Source organism: Chenopodium quinoa, unplaced genomic scaffold (assembly GCF_001683475.1).
Source record: "Chenopodium quinoa cultivar QQ74 unplaced genomic scaffold, ASM168347v1, whole genome shotgun sequence".
NCBI classification, from domain to species: Eukaryota; Viridiplantae; Streptophyta; class Magnoliopsida; order Caryophyllales; family Amaranthaceae; genus Chenopodium; species Chenopodium quinoa.
The window spans coordinates 761,229-788,647 of record NW_018744591.1 but is presented as its reverse complement, the minus strand read 5'-3'; the positions used below and the strand labels follow the sequence as shown (position 1 = coordinate 788,647).

The window sequence follows — 27,419 nt, the reverse complement described above, 5'->3', positions numbered from 1 at the left end:
TGGGTCCAATAGTAGTGTAGTTGGATAGGGCTTGCAAAGACCTTTCCAACGATATATTAAATCCCAATTCCGATGAATGTTGAGGAAGTAATGGCCAATTTACAAAACTTGGCCCGGTTTGAGCTTTATGTAAGGCCCAATGATTTAGGGGAGGGCCTTATATGATTTATCATTCCTAATGCAATTAGGAATGGTTTTAGTCTTCTAGATTCTTCTAGAAGGTTCTTTTCATTCTTAATTCAATTAGCATTGATAAATTGACTTTTGTTGACTTTTCAGAGTTTTAATCAAATCAAATAGAATTTTCGAGGAAATTATATTATTTTATCCTCCAGTACGGTAAACTTATCGGATTTTTGGAAACGCGTTGGTATCAGGCTTGGCGCCTAACCCCAGGCCTGGCGCCTGGCGCTAGTGGTGGTGCCTGGCGCCAGCTAGCCAGGGTTGGCGCTAGTTTGTATTCTGAGCGTCAGACTCTGTTTTGTTAATTTATCTTTTTTGGCTGATTTTCTCTATAAATATCGTATTAAAAACTCCGTTTTCATTCACCATTCATCATCAATTCTCATCTACATTCATTCTCTCTAATCATTCATCAATTCTCATCATTCACAAGTTCTACAATCAGTTTTAATTAGCATTCATTCAATTATTTCTTACTTTGCTTTCTCATACAAAATTCCGCATTCACAAGATCTAGAAACACCTAGCCATATTCGAAGTTGCCTTCGCCCTAGACGTGAAAGGTTTTAATTTCCGAGGGTTTGGTCCCAAATCTCTATTTCCATTATTTAATTTGATTGTTTAATTATTATTTTCCTTGAAGTTACTAACGTGTGTATTTTGTTATTAGAAAGAGGTACGAGGCATCAAAGTAAGTGCTTTAATGGTTTTAATTGATTTATGATGTAGACATCATGTTTACATTGTTATTATGATATTCCTAGTATCATGTCTAGGGTAATTTTAATATTAAATATGATTCCTGCGATGCTTCCTATGTTCTTCCTAATATTTATGATTGTTAGTATCATGTTAGGGTTAAAGATTTGATTTTTATTGCTTAGTGACATGTTAGGGTTTGTTATTAATCTGGTTAGTATCATGCCTAGGATCTTGCTATTTTTATTATGCTTTAATATTAACATTAACATGATTATGAATATTATTATTATTATTATAATTATTATTCATGATATTTATTTATTATGTTGCTTGATATTTATTCTTTATTTCTTGATCACACCTTTATGCATGTTTAAAGGGAATTGGTATTTGTAATCACGCTTAATAAGATAATTAATAATCTTGTTAGGGTTAATTTTGATTATAATTTCAAGTGATCGCCAATAATAGTTTATTTGTGCATTAAATTCAACCAACATAGATAAACAGGTTTAGGGTTAATCCTATTGATTGGTCAGAAAGCGCACATGAATACGATCAGAATAAAGTAGAGGCCTATTATTAGGGCAGGTTCAATCTCTTTTAGGTTGGATTTGTACCTTCATCCCCAAACCCTTATTTGGTTCTAGACCTTATGGAGTTGACGATCTCTTGGATCGTTAAGGGGTGTAACCTTCACCTTGTGAACGGTTTACAAGTTCCTAAAACTTGTTGGCGACTCTTTTGCTCTATCTTCTTCCCCTTTGGACGCCACCGTACTTTAGTGTATGATCACATTGGGGTTCAAGCTAGTGGGATTTTAAAAGCTTGAAATTATTCCCTACACCACCGCAAACCCAAATCAACCCGACCGATTCACACAAGCATCGGCCAAAATCAGAGGAAATTGCAAATTCTCAAGGTTCGGGCAAATCGTTCAGGAGTTCGGTCGAAGTGCTAAAAGAGTCAGAAACATTGGAAGTTTTCTAAATTGAAGAGGTGTGATCGAACACACCCATGGTTTGACCAAACCAACCCCGTAGTTCGATCGAACCTATCCTTGGTTCGACAGAACCATTTCACGAGCTTCGCACATAATAATTAATAAGATCGAACGGTTGATATTGAAGGTCAAAGATGATGCTTGATGATTACCGTTTATTATTGTTATCAATGGTTGATGAACGGTGGTGATGGTGATGTGCTTCAATGGAGTTCTGAGCAGCTAAATGCGAAGGAAATAGGGAGTCTGATTGTTTCAATTATGGGTGGGAGGTTTTGGGTTTTATTATTTTAATTTCTTTTTCTTTTTAATTTTATTTCTTTAGTTTTATTTTTTTCCTTTTCTTAATTCTTTTTAATTCCTTTTCTTTATTAATTTCCTTCCTTTATTTTTCTATTTTCTTATCTTAGTATAAACACCCATTTTTGGGATAATTAGTAATATGGAACAATTAAAAATTATTCTATTCTCTAATTAGTTTTTAGGAGAGCTTCTCTCTCTAGGTTTAGCTTAGGATTATAGTAGTTTAGAGGGAGAAAGTGAGGGTTTCACCATTTTTGAGCTTGGATATTGAAGAGGAATATTGATCATCTTGCTTATAGATTTTCACATTCAATCAATGAGAATCTCTAACTCTCTCTCCTCTATTTTGTTTGCCTTCTTTTGATTATTATTTTTGTTGTTGGTAATGCTTGTTAATCATATTTATTCTTGATTATTTGTTGATTAATCTTGTTGTTATCATGATTAGTGAGTAATTCCCCCATTAAGGGCATGGTTGTGGTGTAGTTGGATCTTGAGAATGTTCTAGGGTTTGGAATTGATTTATTTGTGATTACAGACTTTATTTGTTTGATATTATTTGATCTTCTTGCAAGTGCACAATGTTGGTTGATTAAAGGTTAATCTTTGCTAACAAGGAACGAAAGTTGACTTAGTCGGGGTTCATTACTATTGATTGTTCTTTAATTGCACCTCCTAATATATGGTTCTAGTGTAGAAACATAGAGGCTATGTTAGGAGAAGCCAATTAACCCCGGAAGGCGGCTGGATTGGTAACTTCGATATTCGATCATGTTTAGTTCATAATTAATTCAACTTTTATGCCTTTGTTATGCTTGAGTGATTGCTACTCCTAGACTATTTCCCTTAATGTTTTATCTCTAGTTTTAGTTTGTTTAGAACTTTAGTTTACTTTCCCTTATTCCGGACTAGCTTAGTTGTTGATAGAATTAGGTAGTGTTTATCGGTTCCTTGTGGTTCGACCCCTCTTCTTGTCGTATACTCGTATTAGGTTAAGTTGAGTGTTATAAATTGTATTTTATTTAGGTGTAGTCGTCTAACGACATGATTATTCCTTTGTCAGTCGCCAAAGCAGCAGGACTTTCGGCGCACACTGTGGTGCAGCGCCAGACGATAGAGTTGTCGCTCGGCGTTGCACAGCAGCGTGTGGCGCTACAGCCTAATTTTTTGCGCTTTTAGTGGAGCATGAATCTGGGACTGCTTTCAGTATTTTTATTCTACGGGACATGCCTAAAGTCGTACTAAGTCATTCTGATTAAATCATTAGACTTTAATTACTTAAATTAATTATTTAATTAATTAGGAAAAGTCCTTTTAGTCATTAATTACTTTATTTAAGGGTTAAACATAAGTCAAACAAACGGTTAGGAAAAAACACATAGAGTATGCACAACAAATAATGCACAATTAGTCAAGTAGGCACAATATGATGCAATGAGTTAGTTCGGGATATGGGTTAGTCAAAGAGGGTCCATGGTTATGAGTCCTGATGCACCGCGCGGAAGCCTTACCTTTGGAAGGGTTGGCGCAAGTGGATGGGACCCCGCGAGTTAAAAATTCGCTTCCATGGTTTGGTGAACTCAACATTTGTTGCACAGAGCGTTCAATCAAGTAGATGGAGCATGAATTCCCAGAGGGTTATGTCCAGGTGTAGAACACATATGGGTTTAAGAATAGTGAGAAAAACTCAATCAGGAAGTAGAATCCAACAGTGCAAGAACTGGTCGAAATTAGAACTCATATTTCTGGCTCGGTATTAGATGAACGCAGCGCAAGCCAACAGAGACTGTCGCCACAATATAGCCCTGTCGCCTGGCGACAGAATTGTCGCTCGCCGATTGAACCATATCGTCGGCGACATGCTATTTTTTCTATACGCCAGTTCCTACATGCCTCAGCAGCTTTCTGTGTTCGATAAAATTTTCCAGTTTTTCACAGCATTATTTTGGTTCTAGTTGTGAAAGATATTCCTCAAATTTCCTACGTGTAAAAAAAATTCCTATGTTTTTAACTCATTACGGATGGTCATTCCAATGAGATTTTTTTTTGCATATGACAATAATGTTAATCAAAGTTACGCACATGAAATATTCAGATTCTTTCGAGTCTCATCCACTCATTCTAAAGCATTGCCGAAATAAATTTCAGGAAGTAAAATAGAAATCCTCCTCAGTGGAGTCGCCAAAAAATGTAGGGAATATTTCAAGCATTACCACAAACTTGAACCTCACTGTGATCATACACTTAAGTACGGTGGCGTTTAAAGGGAAGGAAGCAAGAGCAAAAGAGTCGCCAACAAGTTTTAGGAACTTGTAAACTGTTCACACGGTGAAGGATACACCCTTTAACGATCCAGGAGATCGTTAACTCAAATTGGTCTAGAACCATGACTAGAAGTTCAGGGATGAAGGTACAAATTCAATCTAAAAGAGAAAGAACCTGCCCTAATAATAGGCCTCTACTTTATTCTTCTTGTATTCATGTGCGCTTTCTGACTAACATACAATCAATAGGTTTACCCTAAACCTGTTTATCTATGCTGGTTGAATATTAATGCACAAATAAAACTATTATTAGCGATCACTTGAATTTTAATCAAACTAACCCTTAATAAGATTATTAATTATCTTATTAAGCGTGATTACAAGTACCAATTCCCTTTGAACATGCATAACAGGTGTGATCAAGCAATAACAATAAATATAAATCAAGCAACATAATAATAATCATCATAATAATCATAATTAAAATAATCATGTTAAAGCATAATATTAATAGCAAGATCCTAGGCATGATACTAACAAGATTAATAACAAACCCTAGCATGTCACTAAACATAAAAAATCGTAGCTTTAGCCCTAACATGATACTAACATGAATATTAGGAAAGAAAATAGGAAGCATCATAGAAATCATAATTGACATTATATTCTTTACCCTAAACATGATACTAGAAACTTATTGTTGTCACCCTAAACATCATACTAAGAAAAGCATCCTAACATGATACTAGGAAACAATAAAACATCCTAACATGATACTAGAAATCAAAATAACAATCTAAGCATGATTTCTATATCATATTATCAATTAAACAATTAAAGCACTTACTTGGATGCCTCGTATCTCTTTCTAATAACAAAATACACGTGTTAGTAACTTCAAGGAAAATATAAATCAAACTATTAAATTAAATTATTGTAGACACCTAAAAATGTCTCCCCAAAACCAAACCCGATGATAAATAACCATTCACCGCCACTATTGGTTATTCTTATTTTCCCTCGTCTATGCTATTAACCTAAACACTAGCCTACCCTTTTCACTTCAAAATTCCTTCTTCAAGCACTAAAAGGAGTCCATATTTCACTCGAGGTTCTGTCCTTAAGCCAAGGCGTGAAAGGTAGAATCGTTTGAGGGTTTGGCCCCAAAATCAACCTTATTTTATTTAATTTAATTTAGTTATTGTTTTATTATTTTCTTGAAGTTACTAACTCGTTTATTATTTTGAAGTTGCAAGCAAACAGATTCAAAGTAAGGATCATGCTCTTTTTATTATTTTTCTAACGATTTATATGTTGTTGGAATCCTAATTAAATTGGTATTAATGTTGATTCTATTATTATTTTTATTATGATCACCATATTGCATGTTTAAAGGGAATATGTAATTGAAAATCACACCTAATAAGATAATTTGGACAACCGGTTTAGGATCCTTTTTAATCTTATTATTAATTGAAGTGATCAGCAAATTTTTAGAAATATGTGTGCATTAATTTTGAACCAATTTAGTTAAATAATAGTTTGGAGCGAATTGAATATTTTGTTTGTATGCCTTTGAGATCACAGGAATGTTTTTCAATATAAGAATCGAGTAGAGGCCAATACGGGCGAATGTGACTCCACGACTCACTTCGTACCATCATCCCCGATCCTCCTTTCGTGGTTCCGAACCATATGGAGTTAGTAATCTCATGGATTATGAATGGGGTGTAACCTTCACGGGTCAATCGTTGTTGCCTTCGTTGTCCCGTATTCGTTGTTGCCTTTTATGATCCGTGAATGGTTTACAAGTTCCTTAAAAACTTGTTGGCGGCTCCTTACTTTCCTTGTCCCTAATTGTAATGTCAATTCCCACTTCCTATGAGTGCCAAGCATATTCACCACATGCTTTTAACGTAGGCGCACTTCGAGCGACGCCTACAATTTGGCGACTCCACTGGGGAGGATTCTTAATTAATTATCGATTTGAGTGATCGATATTTAATTAAGATGAGTGGATGAGACTTGAAAGATTCTTGAAAAAATATTCCTGTGATTAATTTGGTATTTTTTCGCATCTGCATAGACGTTTTAACGTCGCATTTAGGTTTGTCCCGTAGGAAAAATTGGATAACTTGGTTGCGCGCAAAAGCAAACAGGGCACCAGTCAGATTTTCGAACTGCCGTGTCACGGCAGTCCTAAAATCAGTCCGGTGGCCTAATTTTTTTTCTCACAGTCGACTTCCTTCGATTTTTCTGAAAAAACGTATGTGTTCTACGTGTGTCTTAGCCCTAGGGGATTTAAGCTCTATCGACCCAAAAACTCTCATGGCAATAAGGGTTCATCCGAGTTATTAAATCCACCCAAGCCATGGAGTCGAGTTCGATTTCATCACGAACTCGCGAAGCCGCCCGTTGGCATACACCCTCAAGGGAGGCTTCCTTGCTAACGCGTCCAAACTCTTAACCATGGTACCCTTTGACACCCAAAGCTTGACCAATAGTTGAACATAGATCTTGACTCTAGGTTGCGAACTTTTACATCATCGTGCCTAAATGCTATGTGGTTATTTGGTGCTAACCCTCATGTGTTTGCTCTTTTTGTTTAACCCATGACCGTGGGTTTTTATTTTCACATAGTAATTAGTACGGACTTAAAATCGATTAAAATATGATAAATCACAAAATTGACCTGGAACTGCGCACCGTGTCACGGCATGTTCTGCCGTGTCACGGTGAACAGTGTCGTGACACGGGAAAGTCTACCGTTTGACGATAGACTGCACCGTGACACGGTGCCCAGGAAAGTGTCCTGTCAGTCTTTTTCTCGATTTTTTTGTGCGAATGTTGTGTCCAGTTTTGAGTCGTGTCTAGCTATACGGTCAAAAGACGCGTCCATAACCTCACTCAATCACTCACATGTCGTGTTCACACACTTTTTTGCTTTAAGTCGTGCACCACTTTTTTGACCGTATTTTAGGGAAGTCTTGTTTTTGTGTCGTTTTTTTTTAGAGTAAGTCGGATGGTATCCTCCCTTTAAAAATAACAAGCAACGTTTCAAAATTATTCAAAAAAAAAAACATTTATTTTTTGCCGTGACACGGGAATTTATCCCGTCTGACGGGAGAAGTGTCCCGTGCCACGTCACCCCCTATGAAAAAAAAAAAAAAAAAATTTTGCCGTGACACGGGAATTTATCCCGTCTGACAGGAGAAGTGTCCCGTGCCACGTCACCCCCGATGAAAAAAAAAATATTCCCGTGACACGAGATTTTATCCCGTCTGACGGGAGAAGTTCCCGTGTCACGGCAAAAAAAATAAATTCTGTGCCACGTCAGCATCTACCGTGGCACGGGAATGGCTGCCGCGCCATGGGAAACCCTACCGTGTCACACATATTTCCACCGTGACACAGTGGAATTTTCAAAAAAAAAAAAAAAGCGTCAGTCAAGTCTTCCGTGTTAATTTGGTCCTCGCGTCAGTCATTTTGAATATTGTTCACATGTCTAGCCATACAATCATACCACGAGTCTTATAACATCACTTAGTCACTCAAGAGTCAAGTATAGTCCACACACTTTCTTTATGTTCCGACTCGAGTCGTGCACCAGGTCGTTTATGATCGTATATGAGGTTCATGCACCCTTTTTTCGTCATAATAAAAAATGAGTGGAGTTTTCTCACCTGTTTTCAAATGTCTATTTTTTTTTCCTCCCTTTCCTATCTTGAGCAATGAGTCAAACAATTAAGTGAATTATTTTATTTTACAGTACTTGTTCAAGGAACAGAGATAGATCAATACGGTTCGAGCCATTACCGCAACAATCTCTCAGATCTAATAGGCGTTCAAAGAGAACTTTGTCATCTCCGTTACTCATCACCTTTCAATGGCCACTAAAGAAGACATTGAGAACATCAACAAATCCATTGAGGCACTGTCTTCCATGATGCGAACCCTTACCACTAGGGTCACTACCATGGAACAAAACAAGGTCACTGTTTCCACCCTTGACAAACTGAAGGAACAAATGAGTAAGATTTCAGAGGCTTTCACTTATGTGGAACGGCCTCCCACTCCTTTGAATGTGAAGGACAGACTCCCTGAAAAGTTCACCACTGCTGATATTCCAAAGTTCAAGCCTACTGACAATCCAATATTCCATTTGAAGGCGTTCTCTGCAACCATGGCTCTTAAGGGATTAGACGTAACACTCTTCCCTACGGTGTTCCCTCTCTCCTTATATCATGCTTGCCAACAATGGTTCTATTCCCTAGATGCCAAGCGTACTGCGACTTGGCAAGATGTCACCGAAAGTTTCATGAATCGTTACAAGTGTAACATTCAAACTAAAACTTCTGAACGTGAACTCTCCATTCTCAAACAGAAAGAGAATGAAGGCTTCACCGCTTACCTGAACAGGTAGAGGGAAACAACTTCACTCTTGGTAGATCCCCCCAAAGAAAGAGAGATGGTTCGCCTCTTTATTCAAAATCTGACTCATAAATATAGGGAACATCTCAAATTTCTTCCACTGAACACTTTCGAAGCTGTATACGACATCGACATCAATATCGAGGATGAGCTAATAAAGACTGCTAGTAGTAACAATAATAACACTTGGAAAAACAAGAAGAACGACCATCCTTCTTCTTCGTCTTCTAAGCACGAAAATACTACCAACAATATAAGCCAAGTTGATCTCAATGAAGTGTTAGCTCTTACTCCATTGCCCAAGAAGAAAAGAACTTACACTCCTTTAGGAATGACTTATGATGTGGCCTTTGATCGCCTTTACAGTTAAGGCCTGATCACACCTATTGGGCCATTTCCAGAGCCAAAACCTGAAGAAAGGAGCGCCAAATGCAATCCCAATGCCCATTGCAAGTACCATCAACGAAGGGGCCACACTACGGAGCAATGTTGGAATTTGAAGGACGTCATTCAAGACTTGATGGATGCAAATAAACTTCCTGTCCCTCCAGGCGGCAAGAAGTAATGTATACAAGGCACACAGATCCTTCATGCAAGATTTCATGCTTTTTTTTTATTCTTTTGTTTCGACCCTTTCCCCCAATAAGTCTAGCATAGGTTCCCGTTATCCATGAGTCTATGTGTCACATTTCTTACCTTCTTCATAAATGAGCATCTCTTTCTTACATCCGATCATGTGATTAGCAAAAAAAAAAAAAAAAAAAAAAAAAAAACAAAATTTTCCGAACTAAACACAAGGTACACCAATGATTTAAGACACCTTTGCAATCCTGTCATTCCCCATTAACCACTCAATCACATATCCAGTTCTTCATCAACCACTTTGAGCCTCGTCTAACGTTTGGCCTTCATTTGTTCAACCCACATTCACTCAACCCTGGGATTTGAAGATGTGTAATTGTATAATTTCAAAAAGCAAGTAAAAAAGAAAAAAAAGTAGCAAAGAAAAAATAAAACAATGTCTAAAGGCAAGTGTTCCAATGTCTTTGATATGAACACGTCTCAAATTGCGTCTCTCATCGAGTGCTCGATACCGTGCCTGAGAAACATGAATGCTAAGTGAGTGATGGACCGCATGATCTGAGATTGCCTACATTGATTCAAAAGAATAAAAATAAAAAAGTTCAAAGTAAAAAAAATGTGTTGAAAATAAACTTGCAAAATTCAAAATTTTCAAATTCACAATTACACATCTTGGGGACTTCTCTCGGGTCTTGAGCCTTTTACCTCTTTCTTCCTTAAACCATCAACTTAACCACATTACAACCCTTGAAAGACCTCTTTGAGGTGTACATACACTTGTGCAAAGTTCGGTTAGAGCTACGTTCGGCCTGATTCCTAACGGATACGTAGGCAACCTCACATCGAGGTGCGGCCACATTCATATTCATATCCATGCATGATCGAGTCAAATAATATCCAATGCTTATCCCTACCCATTTAGAGCTAGACATGGGGGCTTGAACCCAAATCACATTAGCTTACCCAGCCTGAAGAGTCATCATCTTTCACTCTTCTCACATCTTTTTCTATCGCCATAACCCTTGCAACCAGCCTTAGTATCACATTCACACACTTCACTCACACATCCATATCCATATCAATCATCTTTCCCTTTAAGAGCCCTTTATCATGAAATCTTGTTTCAACACTGTGCATGCTTCATCATATTTAAAGACAACATTCAGTAGAAGAAACATTGCATACTTGCTTAGCTTCCTGACCTGAGCAATGTTCATTGTTTCGCATAATGTGCTAAGAAACATTTATATATCAATGATTTTAATCATACAAAGCATATCGTGCTTAGCTCCTTGACCTAAGCAACGTTCATTATGCAATAATCACTATATGTGCTTAGCTTCCAGACCTAAGTAACGTTCAAAATCGCTTCTTTACACCATATATGATGCTTAGCTCCATGACTTAAGTTCATTCATCTATCGTGTCATATGATGTAATTGTCCTTAGCCTCCTGGCCTAAGAACATGCATCATGCATACATTATTTTCAAGACAAACAATTCAATCCATACGAATCATTTCGTCTTGAGCATATCGTGCTTAGCTCCTTGACCAAAGCAACGTTCATTATGCAATAATCACTATACGTGCTTAGCTTCCAGACCTAAGTGACGTTCAAAATCGCTTCTTTACACCATATATGATGCTTATCTCCATGACTTAAGTTCATTCATCTATCGTGTCACATGATGTAATTGTCCTTAGCCTCCTAGCCTAAGAACACGCATCATGCATACATTATTTTCAGGACAAATAATTCAATCCATACGAATCATTTCGTCTTGCTCAAGGAGGAAGTTCAAAACTTCTCTCCCTTTTCATTATTTTATTTTGGGGAAGTTCAAAAAAAAACTTTTTTCCAAGTTTTCATCGAAGGAAGTTCGAAAATAAAAGTTCAGTTTTCACATATTTCTTTTTCGGGAGAAAGTCGGTACCCTCCACTCATGACAAAAATTGACGGAATTTTTTTTTGCTTTTGCATCTTCGTTTGCTTGTGTCTGCACACACACATATACACACAGACACACACTCACAAGTCGTACACATGTCATGTCACATCAAGTCAAACTTGGTCAAGTTAGTGGTCAAGTCAATCACAGTATATACGAGTCCATTGGCAAGTTTATTTTTGCAGGTCTTATCTACAGCCCACGTCCGGGGACAAGCGGACCATCTACAGCCCACGTCCGAGGACAAGCGGACCACCATCATTTCATGACGCAAGGTTCTCGATACACAGAGACTTGCAATCTCGTCATCTTTCGACTTTCCTCAAGCATGGAAAGTATTATCCGGTGGATTTTTCTTCAAGTATAGAAAACTGCCAAGTCGGCTTTCCTAAAGCATGGAAGGCATTATTGGTGGAATTCTTCAAGCATAGAATGACACCATATTCATCAGCCGGCTTTCCTCAGGCTTGGAAAGCGTTATCGGTGGTTTTTTCTTCAAGTATAGAAAACCGCCAAGTCGGCTTTCCTCAGGCATGGAAAACATCATCGGTGGATTTTTCTTCAAGTATAGAAAACCACAAAATTCCTTTGTCGGCTTTCCTCAAGTATGGAAGGCATTATCGGTGGAATTCTTCAAGAATAGAATGACACCAAATTTGTTCGTCGACTTTCCTCAGGCATGGAAGGTATTATCCGGTAGCTTTCTTCAGACTGAGAAAACTGCCAAACTCTTCAGTCGGCTTTCCTCAAGCATGGAAAGCGTTTCAACCAATGTCACTCGGTAGATTCCTTCAAGCTTAGGAAGCTGCCAAATTCGTTTGTCACCGACATACTGGTGCCAGATACGTATTCTATCCCATTACTCTTTTATCTGTGGAATTACCATTTTTCTGCAGGTATCGGCGTATACAGAATGATTTAGGATCGCAGAACGTCTTATATCATTCTCCGTCCCTATCGACTACTTTGACTATCGTTTTCGAAACTAACGTTTCTACAAACTCAGTTAAAGTGGGGGCTTCTGTAGACACCTAAAAATGTCTCCCCAAAACCAAACCCGATGATAAATAACCTTTCACCGCCACTATTGGTCGGGTTTAGTATTTAATCCCGAGAGTGCTTAAAAAATCGTATTTTATTAAATTCATACCTTTGAAAGGACCATGGATTAGTCTTGATGTTTGGTAAAAGCATAGTTTTAATTTTAGCCCAAGCTTATTAATTAATTTTAAGCCAAAACCTTTTTATTTTATTATTTTATTATTTATTTTTGGCCCAAACATTTTATTTATTTTTATTTTATTTTTTTTCTGATTTTAGCCCGAGTAATAAAAGTCAGAAAAAAGCCCAAAATTATCAATCGGCACTTAAAAAGCCAAAAGAAATTAGGATTAAAAATGAATTTAGACGGAAAAATGGACTGGAAGTGACCGTGTCACGGTACAGTCTGACCGTGTCACGGGAACCCTTCCCGTCTGACGGTGGGACTTCCCGTGACACGGGACGATCCGTGTCCTTTCCGCGTAAACCCTTAACGCGTTTTTCATTCCGTTTTCAAAAAATTTCCCGCGTCACTCCAAAACTGTACCGTGTCACGGGAAAGTGTACCGTCTGACGGTACAGTCTGACCGTGACACGGTACAGTCTGACCGTGACACGGGGTACAGTCTGACCGTGTCACGGTACAGTCTGACCGTGTCACGGTACAGTCTGACCGTGTCACGGTACAATCTGACCGTGTCACGGTACAGTCTGACCGTGTCACGGGATACTTTTTTAGGGTTTTATCATTTTAGGGTTCCGTGTGCTCCTTCAGCACATTTTCCCTATAAATACCCCCTCATTTCTGATGTACGGGGCAACCAGAATTTGGTTATTCTTAGTTTCTCTCTTCTATGCTATTAACTTAAACACTAGCCTACCCTTTTCACTTCAAAATTCCTTCTTCAAGCACTCAAAGGAGTCCATATTTCACTCGAGGTTCTGTCCTTAAGCCAAGGCGTGAAAGGTAGAATCGTTTGAGGGTTTGGCCCCAAAATCAACCTTATTTTATTTAATTTAATTTAGTTATTGTTTTATTATTTTCTTGAAGTTACTAACTCGTTTATTATTTTGAAGTTGCAAGCAAACAGATTCAAAGTAAGGATCATGCTCTTTTTATTATTTTTCTAACGATTTATATGTTGTTGGAATCCTAATTAAATTGGTATTAATGTTGATTCTATTATTATTTTTATTATGATCACCATATTGCATGTTTAAAGGGAATATGTAATTGAAAATCACGCCTAATAAGATAATTTGAACAACCGGTTTAGGATCCTTTTTAATCTTATTATTAATTGAAGTGATCACCAACTTTTTAGAAATATGTGTGCATTAATTTTAAACCAATTTAGTTAAATAATAGTTTGGAGCGAATTGAATATTTTGTTTGTATGCCTTTGAGATCACAGGAATGTTTTTCAATATAAGAATCGAGTAGAGGTCAATACGGGCGAATGTGACTCCACGACTCACTTAGTACCATCATCCCCGATCCTCCTTTCGTGGTTCCGAACCATATGGAGTTAGTAATCTCATGGATTATGAATGGGGTGTAACCTTCACGGGTCAATCGTTGTTGCCTTCGTTGTCCCGTATTCGTGGTTGCCTTTTATGATCCGTGAACGGTTTACAAGTTCCTTAAAAAATTGTTGGCGGCTCCCTACTTTCCTTGTCCCTAATCGTAATGTCAATTCTCACTTCCTATGAGTGCCAAGCATATTCACCACATGCTTTTAACGTAGGCGCACTTCGAGCGACGCCTACAATTATTAAAATAGAGATTAGGGACCAAACCCTCAGAAATCAAACCTTTTACATCTAGGGCGAAGGCCACTTCGAATTATGCTAGGTGTGTCTAGATCTTGTGAATGCGGAATTTTTTATTTGTGAAAAGGCTAGTTTAAAAAAGAGAGAGAGAGAGTATATCAAGATTTTCTTGATGAGAGTTGGTGATTTAAACGGAGGTTTTAGGAGGCTATTTATAACAAAAATCAGTCGGATTATGATAAAAAAGAATTAGAGTTTCGAAAAAAATAAAACACGACGCTGTCGCCACGCGATAGCCTGTAATGCGGCACTGCAGTCAGTTTTTCCATGCGTTTTCATATTTTGATAAAATTTAAGCGTACGAAGGGTAAAACTGTAATTTCTATAAAAACACTTCTTTTATTCTAAATAAAACTCTTAAAATTCAACTATCAATGATAATCACATTAGGATTCAAAAGAACCTTCTAGAAGGTTCTAGAAGACCATAATCAATCCTAAGTGCATTAGGAATGATAAATCATAATAGGCCCTCCTCTAGATCATTGGGCCGCATATAAAATCAAACCGAGCCCAGTTTATTAATTTGGCCATAACTTCCTCATTATTCATCGGAATTGGGCTTATAATATATCGTTGGAAAGCTATTTTTGAACCCAATCCAACTATACTATTATTGGACGCTTTCCATGGACCAAACTAAACTGGATTGGCTATTTTCATAAAACATGTTTTCAAAAACAGAGAGAAAGAAAAGAATTAAAAACCAACCGCAACACTAGACTTTCCACACTTTCACTTCATTCGATTATGATTCGACGTGAAAGGTACTCATCACCAGGTTTGGTTTTGGGGAGATACAAATGGGTGTCTACAGAAGCCTAATTCTTTGAAGACTTGGGATGAAGTCACCAAGGAATTCCTTTCCCGTTTCTTCCCTCAAAAGAAAATGGCGGAGGCAAGAACTTTTATTCAAGGTTTCAAGAAAAAATCCAGTGAAAGCCTTTATGAAGCATGGGAGAGATACAAAGAGTATCAACGTGAGTGCCCTCACCATGGAATCCCCACTTACCTAATCATTCAAATTTTTTATGGCGGTTTGAGTCCTCAAGGGAGGGCAAGTCTTGATGCCGGAGCTGGAGGCTCAATCATGAATAAGACCGAGGAAAAGGTTGTAGGTATCATTGAGGATGTAGTTAGAAACTACATGGAATTGCAAGATGTGAGAAAGTGAACTTGTTGTTGAATTAGGAAAAATGTCATTTCATGGTTGAAAAAGGAATACTCCTTGGGCACAAAATTTCCCACAAGGGAATAGAGGTTGACAAGTCGAAGATCGAGGTTATCAAAAAGTTGCCACCTCCGGTTAATGTGAAAGGTGTGAGAGCATTTTTAAGCCATGCCGGGCTTTGTAGAAGATTCATTAAAGATTTTTCACTCATTGCAAAGCCCCTCAATGATCTTCTTCAAAAGGATGTCGAGTTTTTATTCAATGGTAAGTGTCTGGAGGAATTCAATAAGTTCAATAAAGCTCTAATCTCCACTCCAATTGTTCAAGCTCTAAGAAGGGATTTACCATTTGAGAGTATGTGTGACGCAAGTGACACGACTATTGGAGGAGTCGTAGGTCAAAGTGTTAATAAGAAACTTCATGTGATTTATTATATGTCCAAGACTCTAAATGGAGCTCAATGGAATTACACTACAACGGAGGAAGAGTTCTTGGCTATTGTTCATTTCTTTGAAAAATTTCGTTGCTATTTGTTAGGGTCCAAAACAATTGTGTTCACCGATCCTTCGGCCAAAAATACCTTTTTGGGAAGAAAGAATCAAAGCCAAGACTAATTCGTTGGGTGTTAGAGCTTCAAACTTTTGATCTTAAGATTAGAGATAAGAAAGGAGCGGAGAATGTAGTAGCGGATCATCTATCTAGACTTGAGGATTTTCAAGTTCAAGATGATGGGTCTCTCATTGAAAATAGAATGTTAGATGATTCTTTGTATGATATAGATAAGTAGGAACTCCCATGGTTTGCCGATTTTGTGAACTATCTTGCTTGTGGGGAGTTTCCTCCTTCATTTTCCAAGAATTGAAGAAAGAAGCTCAAGAGGGAGGATAGGCATTATGTTTGGGATGAACCGATTTTGTATAAAAAGGGTGTTGTGTAGACACCTATTTGTGTCTCCCCAAAACTAAACCCGGTGATGATTACCTTTCACGTCGAATCATAATCGAATGAAGTGAAAGTGTGGAAAGTCTGGTGTTGCGGTTAGTTTTTATTCTTTTCTTTCTCTCTGTTTTTGAAAACCTATTTTATTAAAAAATCCAATCTAGTTCGGTTTGGTCCATGGCAAGGGTCTAATAATGGTGTAGTTGGGTCGGGTTTGAAAAGAGCTTTCCAAAGATATATTATAAGCCCAATTCCGATGAATAATGAGGAAGTTACGGCCAAATTACTAAACTGGCCCCAATTTGATGTTTATATGCGGCCCAATGATCTAGAAGAGGGCCTATTATTGATTTATCATTTCTAATGTGGTTAGGATTGATTATAGTCTTCTAGAATATTCTAGAAGGTCCTTTTGAATCCTAATTTAATTATCATTGATAAATTGACTTTTAAGAGTTTTATTAGAATAAAAGAAGTGTTTTGAAGGAAAATACAGTTTTACCCTCTCGTACGCTTAAATTTTATCAAAATAAGAAAACGCGTGGAAAATTGATTGCAGTGCCGTACGACACGTCTGTCGCTTGGCGACAGACCTGGCGTATGGCGACACGCGCAGCGTCTGGCGAAAACCTCCTAAAACCTAGCGACAGCCCTGTCGTGTGGCGACATGCGCGTGTTTTATTCTTTTCGAATCTCTAATTCGTTTTTTATCATATTCAGCTTATTTCCTCTATAAATAGCCTCCTAAAACCTCCGTTTTCAATCACTAAGTCTCATCAAGAGTTTCTTGATTCTCTCTCTGTTTTCCAAATTAGCCTTTTCAAATAAAAAATTCCGCATTCACAAGATGTAGACACACCTAGCATTGTTTGAAATTGCTTTCACCCTAGATGTGAAAGGTTTAATTTCTGAGGGTTTGGTCCCAAATCTCCCTTTTAATTATTTAATTTAATGATTTTGTTTTATATTTTCCTTGAAGTTATTGACGTGTGTATTTTGTTATTAGAAAGAGATACGAGGCATCCAAGTAAGTGCTTTAATTGTTTTCATTGTTATTATGATATATAAATCATGTCTAGGTTGTTATTTTGATTCCTAGTATCATGTTAGGATGCTTTCCTTAACTTGATGTTTTGAATGACAACAATGATTCCTAGTATCATGTTTCACTACTAGAAAATGGCCAGTTTCCGACCGAATTATGCCGACGGACGTTTGTCGTTTAATTCCGTCAAAAAATCGCTGTTCCGAAGGAAATTTCCTCGCAAATTTACCGACGGAATATTCCGTTGGAAATTTAATTTTCCGACCAAAATTAATTCCGTCAGAAAATTTGGAAGACTTAGTCAGGGTTTTCAATTTTGAATCCATTTGCTATGAAAGGAAAAAAAGGGGAAGAGAGAGAAAGAAAGAAAGGGAGAAGCAGCAAGATCCGCCGCCGTCGAAGAGAAAACGTCGCTCAGCCCTAGGCGGCAGCCGAAGATCCACCACCGGAGGTAAACGTCGACCAGCCCTTCCGTTGGTCAGCCGTCGGTAAGTGTAGGTTTGATTTTGTTTTTTTTTTTTTAAATTATAAAAACGCCTCCATTCACCACCGTATGCTTTGAACAACCACCACAGCGCCGGTCAGAGGTCCCGCGTCGCCCAACCACGCAATTCTCCGCCGCCGGTAAGTGTTGTTTTGTGTTTTATTTTTTTATTTAATTTTTTTAAAAAAATTTAATTAAAAAATGCAACCTTTGCTTTGTACAGACACCACCGCCGCCGGTATCCAGTCGGCGCCTTTACAATCAGCCACCACCGCCGGTATCTTTTGGTTTTTATTTTTATTTTTTTTTTATTTCTAGTTATTTATTTATTATTTAAAAAATTTCTGGTTTTTTTTTAAAAACCCTAACCACCACCACCCTTTTTGGACAGGTTCCTCCAATATTGTCCTCGCTCCGACCAAAACCACCACCATCTTCACCACCCGCCGTTCTACAACCGGCAATTTATATATACATATATATATATATTTTTCGAATAAAAATTGACATTTTAATTTTTACTATTTGTAGGATTTGAACATTTACTTGCTTTGAATCTCAATAAAAAGTGCAGATCTTGAGGTTAGTGACATTATAATTTTAAAAATTCTTAGTTTAGTTGATTCAAGTTTTTATTTTAAGTTACTTTACTTTGGTTTATTTTATTATAATAATGGTTGATATGTTAGTTTAATTTGGTTTATCATAATAATGTAAGACATGACATGTGAAATTGCTTTGATTTAGTATAATAATGTATGACATGATATGTTAGTTTAGGTTGATATTTTATTATAATATGTACAGGATTATATGTTAGTTTATATTGGTTTATTTTAGTATATAATGATGTATGTTAGCTTAGTTTAATTTGTGATAATTTTATAATGTATGTTAGTTTTGTTTTATTTAATGTAATGTTCTTTAGTTTTGTTTAGTTAATGTAATGATTAATAATTTTTTGTATCAATTTAATTATGAATATTAATTGTTTATATATGATTATTTATATTAATTTAATGATGATTATGATATATTTGGTTTACTTATAATTATTATTTTAATTTAATTAATTGTGTTCTTTACTTTATAATGGTTGTGTTATTTGCTTGGCATATTTTAAAATGAGCATGTTATAATGATGGTTGTGTTATAATGAATGTGTTATAACAATGGATGTGTTTTTGGCTTTATATATTTTTGAATGAATCATTTGCATAATCATTTGCCTAGATACCCGTTCAAGTCATACTCATTAGGAGTATGTCTTGAATAGTCCCCGGTTGGGACTGTCCTTAGACGTTTATTCTAACTTAGGTGGTGAATGTATGCCTTGTTATTGATTCTAGGGATTATCTTGCTTTGTCATTTCTCTACAATGTTCTCTGGGTACATATGACGGGTTATCTAATAGCCTTGATCGTGTACTTGGAGAACTTAAGGGAAAAGCTGCCGGATTTTCCATAGAATTGAAAACCTGGCATACATTTGCTAGTGAGATTAAATGTCCAAGGATGGGTTAGGTTGGAGTGATAAGGACCTTTGGACATCATACAATATTATTTGCATATTCATAACATTTTTATGGATAATGAATATTCAATACGCATTGTGACTAATGTAATTATACATATTCGTGAGTTGTGTAGAAGTTGTAATCATAAAAGAACAAAACGTAGCTGGATGTATGAAAGGAAGGTTGGAAATTCTATTAATCCGGATTTTGTGAAAGGGGTAGATCAATTCCTTAAATACGTGGAAGATCATCCTGAAAGCAGCAACCCGAATGAAGTTAGGTGTCCATGTTTTAAATGTAAGAACAAGCGGCTATGGGATGCGGAAACGATTAAAATTCATTTGTACCACAAGGGTTTTGTGCCTAATTACTATGAGTGGATGTGTCATGGGGAAGGGTTTGCGGGAGTTCCTGAAGGGCCGTCAAATGAATACCGTGAAATGATTTTCGATGCTTTTGGTCATAATGAAGATCAAGGGCATTCTGAAGAGGCAGAGGAGGAGCCTAATGCACAAGCTAAGCATTTCTTGGATTTGTTAAAATCTTTCGAACAACCATTATACGAAGGGAGTTCATTGTCTGTCTTAGAGATGGCTCCCCGAATTACTAGTCTTAAGTGCGAGTATAATTTGCCCCATAGATGTGTTGATGGTTTTGCTTCTTTGGTCAATGAGGCTATTCCTAACAATAACCATATGGCCGATACATTCTATGAGGTGAAGAAGATTGTAAAGGGGTTGGAGTTGCCTCATGAAAAAATTCATGCATGCCTAAAAGGATGTATGCTATTTTGGAAGGATGATGTTCAGCTATCTACATGTCGGGTGTGTGGTAGCGACCGATACAAGAAGACTTCCAAAGGTAGCTTAGTGCCTTTAAATGTTTTAATTTACTTTCCGATCACATCGAGATTGCAAAGGCTCTATGCAACCAAGAACATTTCGGAGGAAATGACATGGAATTCGAAAAATCCTCGAGCTCAAGGCACAATGGCGCACCCTAGTGATAGTGAGGCTTGGAAACACCTCGACAATTGCTTCCCAGAATTTTCCAATGAGCCTCGTAATGTTTGACTTGGCTTGTGTACAAGGAGTTTTGCTCCTCATGGTAAGTTTGGGGGACAATGTTCTTGTTGACCTGTCATATTGACCCCTTATAACTTGCCTCCCTCAATGTGTATGAAAAGACAATTCATGTTTCTTTCATTGCTCGTTCCTGGTCCTAAGAACCCTAAGGGAAATTTGGATGTGTATATGCAACCGTTGGTAGAAGAGTTGAAGCATTTATGGGAAGTTGGCGCAAATACTTATAACATTTCAAGGAAACAAAATTTTAATCTTCGAGCAACCATCCTTTGGACCATTAGTGACTTCCCAGCTTACGCTATGTTGTCTGGTTGGACCACAGCGGGTAAGAAGGCTTGTCCTTATTGTATGGATAAAAGCAAATCATTTTGGCTTGAACACGGTGGCAAAGTTTCTTGGTTTGATTGCCATCGCCAATTCCTTCCAACAGATCACCCTTTTCGATAAAGCAAAACTACATTTTGTAAAACCAAAGTCGAAAAAGGTTCACTGCCACACATCATGTCAGGTGAGGAATTGTGGGAATGTGTGAGACACCTTCCAAAGGCAACTGATGGACCGGAGGCATTGAAACACCTCAAAAAAGTAAAAAAAGGGTGGTTCAAGCAAACCTCGTTGTGAGAACTTCCTTATTGGAAGCATTTGCTCATCCGTCACAACTTGGATGACATGCACATTGAAAATAACTTCTTTGATCAGCTAATCCACACCATAATGGATGTGAAAAAGCATACATGTGACACGCCATCGGTTCGAAATGACATTGCCAAATATTGTAAACGGCCACAACTTCATTTGCATGAAGATGATAGAGGAAAAGAGTTCATGCCAAAAGCCCCATTCGCTCTTGACAAGGATCAAAGAAAAGTGTTGTGTGAATGGGTTAAACAGTTGCGTTTTCCAGATGGATATGCCACCAATTTGAGCAGATGCGTAGATTTACAAGCCTGTAAGCTTCATGGAATGAAAAGCCACGATTGTCACATGTTCATGGAGAGGTTGTTGCCCACTGCTTTGAGGGAATTGCTCCCTACCCATATTTAGAATGCAGTTACAGAGATCAGTCAATTCTTTCGTGATTTGTGCTGTTACACAATCACAGTTAGTGACATGGAGTGATTAGAGAAAAACATAGCTGAAATCCTTTGCAAGCTTGAGAAGGTTTTCCCTCCTGCATTCTTCAACTCTATGGAGCATTTACCTATTCATTTTCCATATGAGGGCAAGTTATATGGTCCTGTTTAATATAGATGGATGTATCCCTTCGAAAGGTAAATCAAAGTCCCATTAACTTCTTTCATACAAACCCTTCATAGTCATGACCTATTTACGCAATTAATTATACTATTTTAAATGCTGGTTCCTTAATCACTTGAAACGTAAAATTGGGAACAAGGCTCGAGTTGAAGGTTCAATATGCAATGCTTATCTCACCGAAGAGATAGCAAACTTTTGCTCAAATTACTTCCAGGCGTCATTTGACACAAAAACTCGGGATCTTGGTCGAAATGTGAATGTAGACGTGGAATCCACATTGGACAACGCTGACTTACCGGAGTTGTTCTCGGTGGATAGCGGTCGTGTCTCATCTGAGGGTAAAACTCGGTACTTAGATGAAAAGGACCTCGAGTGTGCTCATTTGTTCGTTTTACAAAACTGCGGCATTCTTGGTGAATACGAAAGGTATACGTGGTCAGGATTGAAATTTATTCATAGTTTTGAAGAATTAATTTGGTTGAATTACTAATTTATCTCGTGTCATTGACCTAATAGGAAGTTTGAGGATTACGTTCTTAGTACCCGGCCTTTTTGCGTAGAGTGGAATTTATGGATAAATGTGACGTTGAATTCTCTGATTGGTTTCACCATAAGGTGATAGAATTGTTCTACCTGTTCTTTAAATTCGGATGTCCTCCAAGCATTGTGCATGCGTCCTTTTAAGCGTGTTCGAACTTGGAGGCGGATTTTTGTTGGTGGATTTAATTTCCATACACATTCCTATGGTAAACACAAGTCTACGATGAATTTTGGTGTTTGTGTGTCTAGTGAGGATGGTGGAGAGTACTTTGGCATTCTAGACGATGTAATTGAACTTGTCTACATTGGTCCAAAAAAAAGAGTATAAGACTATACTCTTTAAATGTAGTTGGATGGATTGTGGTAGGGGTATGAACATACATGAACAGTACAAGCTTGTCAAAGTGCATCATACAAAGAAATACCCCAAGTATGATCCCTTCGTATTATCTTATCAAGTGACCCAAGTGTACTACACATCCTACCCTAGCCTAAAACGGGATCGAGTTCAATGGTGGTCTGTGTTTAAAACAAAAGCAAGGTCAGTGGTTGATGCTCCAGTAGACCTTTAGTTTTTTCGGGCACCGTCCCCAGAAGTACATGCAACGCTTTGTCCACCGAATGACATTCCTGACTACGACCCAGTTGAGGATGACGACGAAGATGATAATGGCGACTTAATAATCTCAAGCGAATCAGATGATGAATCCAGCGTCGACTCTAGTGACAGTGACGAGGATGATGACATCGATGTGTTTTTAGATGATAGTAGTGATAATACCAGTTGTGATAGTAGCGATGAAAGCCACGAGTAGGAAAATGTGGTTGTTATTGTAAAATAAATAGGATGCATTTGCTTGTACTTTGAATGTAATTGTCGGTTTAATTTGATTGTTATTGTAAAACCAATTAAAGAGTTGGTCGTTCTATTTTATTACTTTTACATCTCATTGTACTTCTAATTTTTGTAATGTTAATAATATCATAGCATGTTACTAAAGTTTTATTCAGGTTGCAATGGTGGGAGGGAAAAAAGGAGAAACGTCGAAGAGAAGACAGGGAAAGGAGAAAAGACAAGTTTTGTTATATGATGATGACGAGGAAATGGAGGACGCGGAGGACGCGGAAGATTTGGGTGACGACGAGGATCCTCAAACACAGATGCAGATTGAGCATCATGAGCAACAGCTTCAGGCGCAACAACTTCAGGGGCAACAAGCCTCACAGTCTTCTTAGAGGGTGGTAATAGACCCTGCCACGTGCTGGTATCTATTTAGTTGTTATTTCAATCCCTTTGTATCCATATTTTATATCATGACCTGTGGATTACTCTAACATGAACTACTTATTTTCTTTTTGATCTTGATGTACGTTAAAATAGGTTTGATGATAAACCTGTGGTAAAGGCCATCTCCGGTACCCTAACAGGCTACTATCGAAATCCTTAGAGGAATTACGGAGAGGTTGATGCTAAAACAAAGGAGTATTGGTGGAACTGGTTTTGCGTATGACATTTTACACTTACAACTATGTATTACTAATTGCGAAGTTTGAGATTTGGTTGTTAACTATAAATGTTTGTCAATTGCAGAAGCAATGCACATGGGCACCTGAGTTGGAGGACCATGTGAAGAGAACCTTCGAATCCAAGTTCGCATATCGGCTGAAGGACATGTTTCACACAATCACACACAAGATGAAAGGTGAGAAGCCGAGCTGGCTAATCGATGATGTCCACCGGAAGATGATGCACATTGTTGCCAATGATAATACGTACAAGAAACGGCCCGAACAAAACAAGAAGAACAGAAGAGGTGGATCGATGGACAATGTGGTTGAACCAACCCACTACCAGGGTTCAATTTCATCTGTACAACATGCAAAAAGGATGGTTAGTTTCTTTATAAGGCAAGTAAATAGGTAACAATTGTGGTTTACATTGAAATAACAAGTTTTATTAATTTGTTTTTGTGCATGTACATTCAAAGGCGGCGAAAAACAAAGGGCAGTTACCTACTGCACATGAGATTTTCATGAAGACGCACTTCAAGGAGGTCCCTGAGAAAGGAATGGTGCCTGCAAATGCCAAATCCAAAAACATAGCAGTAACAACTTTAATATAATTTTGTATGGTTTACTTATTATGTTGGCTTAAACTTAGAAATATGCTTCTTTTATGTGATTTAAACCCATAATCTGTTATAACTATGTAAATATGAGATGGTTTGACAAAGAATGAGTTCAAAAGTTAAGAAATAAAGGAAATAGGCATGTAACAAGCCATATTGGCTTGAAATGGCTTCATTATGAGGATATAGACCCATAAACTTAGAAATATGCCTTCTTTTTTTTGTGATTTCAACCCATAATCTGTTATAATATGTAAATATGAGATGGTTTGACAAAGAATGAGTTAAAAAGTTAAGAAATAAAGGAAATAGGCATGTAACAAGCCATATTGGCTTGAAATGGCTTCATTTTGAGGATATAGACCCATAAACTTAGAAATATGCTTCTTTTTTTTGTGATTTCAACCAATAATCTGTTATAACTATGTAAATATGAGATGTTTTGAGAAAGAATGAGTTCAAAAGTTTCGAAACAAAGAATATAGGCATGTAACAAGCCATATTGGCTTGAAATGGCTTCATTTTGAGAATATGGACCCGTTAACTTAGAAATATGTTTCTTTTATGTGATTTCAACCCATAATCTGTTATAACTATGTAAATATGAGATGGTTTGACAAAGAATGAGTTCAAAAGTTAAGAAACTTAGAAAATAGGCATATATCAAGCCATATTGGCTTGAAATGGCTCATTTTGAGGATATAGACCCATAAACTTAGAAATATGCTTATTTAATGTGATTTAAACCCGTAATCTGTTATAATATGTAAATATGAGATGGTTTGACAAAGAATGAGTTCTAAATTTAAGAAATAAAGGAAATAGGCATGTAACAAGCCATATTTGCTTGAAATGGCTTCATTTTGAGAATATAGACCCATAAACATAAAAATATGCTTCTTTTATGTGATTAAAACCCATAATCTGTTATAACTATGTAAATATGAGATGGTTTGAAAAAGAATGAGTTCCAAAGTTAAGAAACTTAGAAAATAGGCATGTATCAAGCCATATTGGCTTGAAATAGCTTTATTTTGAGGATATAGACCCATAAACTTAGAAATATGCTTCTTTTATGTGTTTTAAACCCGTAATCTGTTATAACTATGTAAATATGAGATAATTTGACAAAGAATGAGTTCAAATGTTAAGAAATAAAGAAAATAGGCATGCATAAGTATTTGCTTGAAATGGCTTCATTTTGAGGATATAGACCCATAATCATAGAAATATGCTTCTTTTTTTTGTGATTTCAACCCATAATCTGTTATGAATATGTAAATATGAGATGGTTTGAGGAAGAATGAATTCAAAAGTTAAGAAAAAAAGGAAATAGGCATGTAACAAGCCATATTGGCTTGAAATGGCTTCATTTCGAGGATATAGACCCAGAAACTTAGAAATATGGTTCTTTTTTTGTGATTTCAACCCATAATCTGTTATAACTATGTAAATATGAGATAGTTTGACAAAGAATGAGTTCAAAAGTTAAGAAATAAAGGAAATAGGCATGTAACAAGCCATATTGGCTTGAAATGGCTTCATTTTGAGGATATAGACCTATAAACTAATAAATATGCTTATTTTATATGATTTAAACCCGTAATCTGTTATAATATGTAAATATGAGATGGTTTGACAAAGAATGAGTTCAAAATTTAAGAAATAAAGAAAATAGGCATGTATCATGCCATATTGGCTTTAAATGGCTTCATTTTGAGGATATAGACCCATAAACATAAAAATATGCTTCTTTTATTGTGATTTCAACCAATAATCTGTTATAACTATGTAAATATGAGATTTTTTGAGAAAATATGAGTTCAAAAGTTACGAAATAAAGAATATAGGCATGTAACAAGCCATATTGGCTTGAAATGGCTTCATTTTGAGGATATGGACCCATAAACTTAGAAATATGTTTCTTTTATATGATTTCAACCGATAATCTGATATAAATATGTAAATATGACATGGTTTGACAAAGAATGAGTTCAAAAGTTAAGAAATAAAGAAAATAGGCATGCACAAGTATTTGCTTGAAATGGCTTCATTTTGAGGATATGGACCCATAAACTTAGAAATATGATTCTTTTATTTTATTTCAATCAATAATTTGTTATAACTATGTAAAAATGAGATGGTTTGACAAAGAATGAGTTCAAAAGTTACGAAATAAAGGAAATAGGCATGTAACAAGCCATATTGGCTTGAAATGGCTTCATTTGGAGGATAGAGTCCCATAAACTTAGAAATATGGTTCTTTTTTTGTGATTTCAACCCATAATCTGTTATAACTATGTAAATATGAGATGGTTTGACAAATAATGATTTCAAAAGTTAAGAAATAAAGGATATAGGCATGTAACAAGCCATATTGGCTTGAAATGGCTTCATTTTGAGGATATAGACCCATAAACTAATAAATACGCTTATTTTATGTGATTTAAACCCGTAATCTGTTATAATATGTAAATATGAGATGGTTTGACAAAGAATGAGTTCAAAAGTTAAGAAATAAAGAAAATAAGCATGCATAAGTATTTGCTTGAAATGGCTTCATTTTGAGGATATAGACCTATAAACTAATAAATATGCTTATTTTATGTGATTTAAACCCATAATCTGTTATAACTATGTAAATATGAGACGGTTTGACAAAGAATGAGTTCAAAAGTTAAGAAAAAAAGAAAATAGGCATGTAACAAGCCATATTAGCTTGAAATGGTTTCATTTGGAGGATATAGTCCCATAAACTTAGAAATATGGTTCTTTATTGTGATTTCAACCCATAATCTGTTATAACTATGTAAATATGAGATGGTTTGACAAATAATGAGTTCAAAAGTTAAGAAATAAAGGATATAGGCATGTAACAAGCTATATTGGCTTGAAATGGCTTCATTTTGAGGATATAGACCCATAAACTAATAAATATGCTTATTTTATGTGATTTAAACC

The 27,419-nt window shown here is 36.6% G+C and overlaps 2 protein-coding genes across 2 annotated transcripts; both read left to right on the top strand.

The window, feature by feature from the left end:
- The first annotated feature begins 15,498 nt into the window (after positions 1 to 15,498).
- On the top strand, positions 15,499 to 16,250 carry LOC110699553 (uncharacterized mitochondrial protein AtMg00860-like). Its single transcript, XM_021877042.1, has 2 exons — positions 15,499 to 15,821; positions 16,001 to 16,250. The coding sequence occupies exons 1-2, from the start codon at positions 15,499 to 15,501 to the stop codon at positions 16,248 to 16,250; spliced, it is 573 nt and encodes a 190-aa protein (XP_021732734.1).
- A 3,364-nt stretch (positions 16,251 to 19,614) lies between these two features.
- Positions 19,615 to 20,520, top strand: LOC110699552. The gene has a single exon (XM_021877041.1). The coding sequence runs from the start codon at positions 19,615 to 19,617 to the stop codon at positions 20,518 to 20,520; it is 906 nt and encodes a 301-aa protein (XP_021732733.1).
- The last annotated feature ends 6,899 nt before the right edge of the window (positions 20,521 to 27,419 follow it).

Bases quoted from the DNA above. Each gene is read 5' to 3' on its own strand.
- LOC110699552 (XM_021877041.1), top strand. From the start codon at position 19,615: ATGTATGAAAGGAAGGTTGGAAATTCTATTAATCCGGATTTTGTGAAA.
- LOC110699553 (XM_021877042.1), top strand. From the start codon at position 15,499: ATGGTTGAAAAAGGAATACTCCTTGGGCACAAAATTTCCCACAAGGGA. The intron at 15,822-16,000 runs GTGTGACGCAAG...GCTATTTGTTAG, and splicing joins GATTTACCATTTGAGAGTAT to GGTCCAAAACAATTGTGTTC.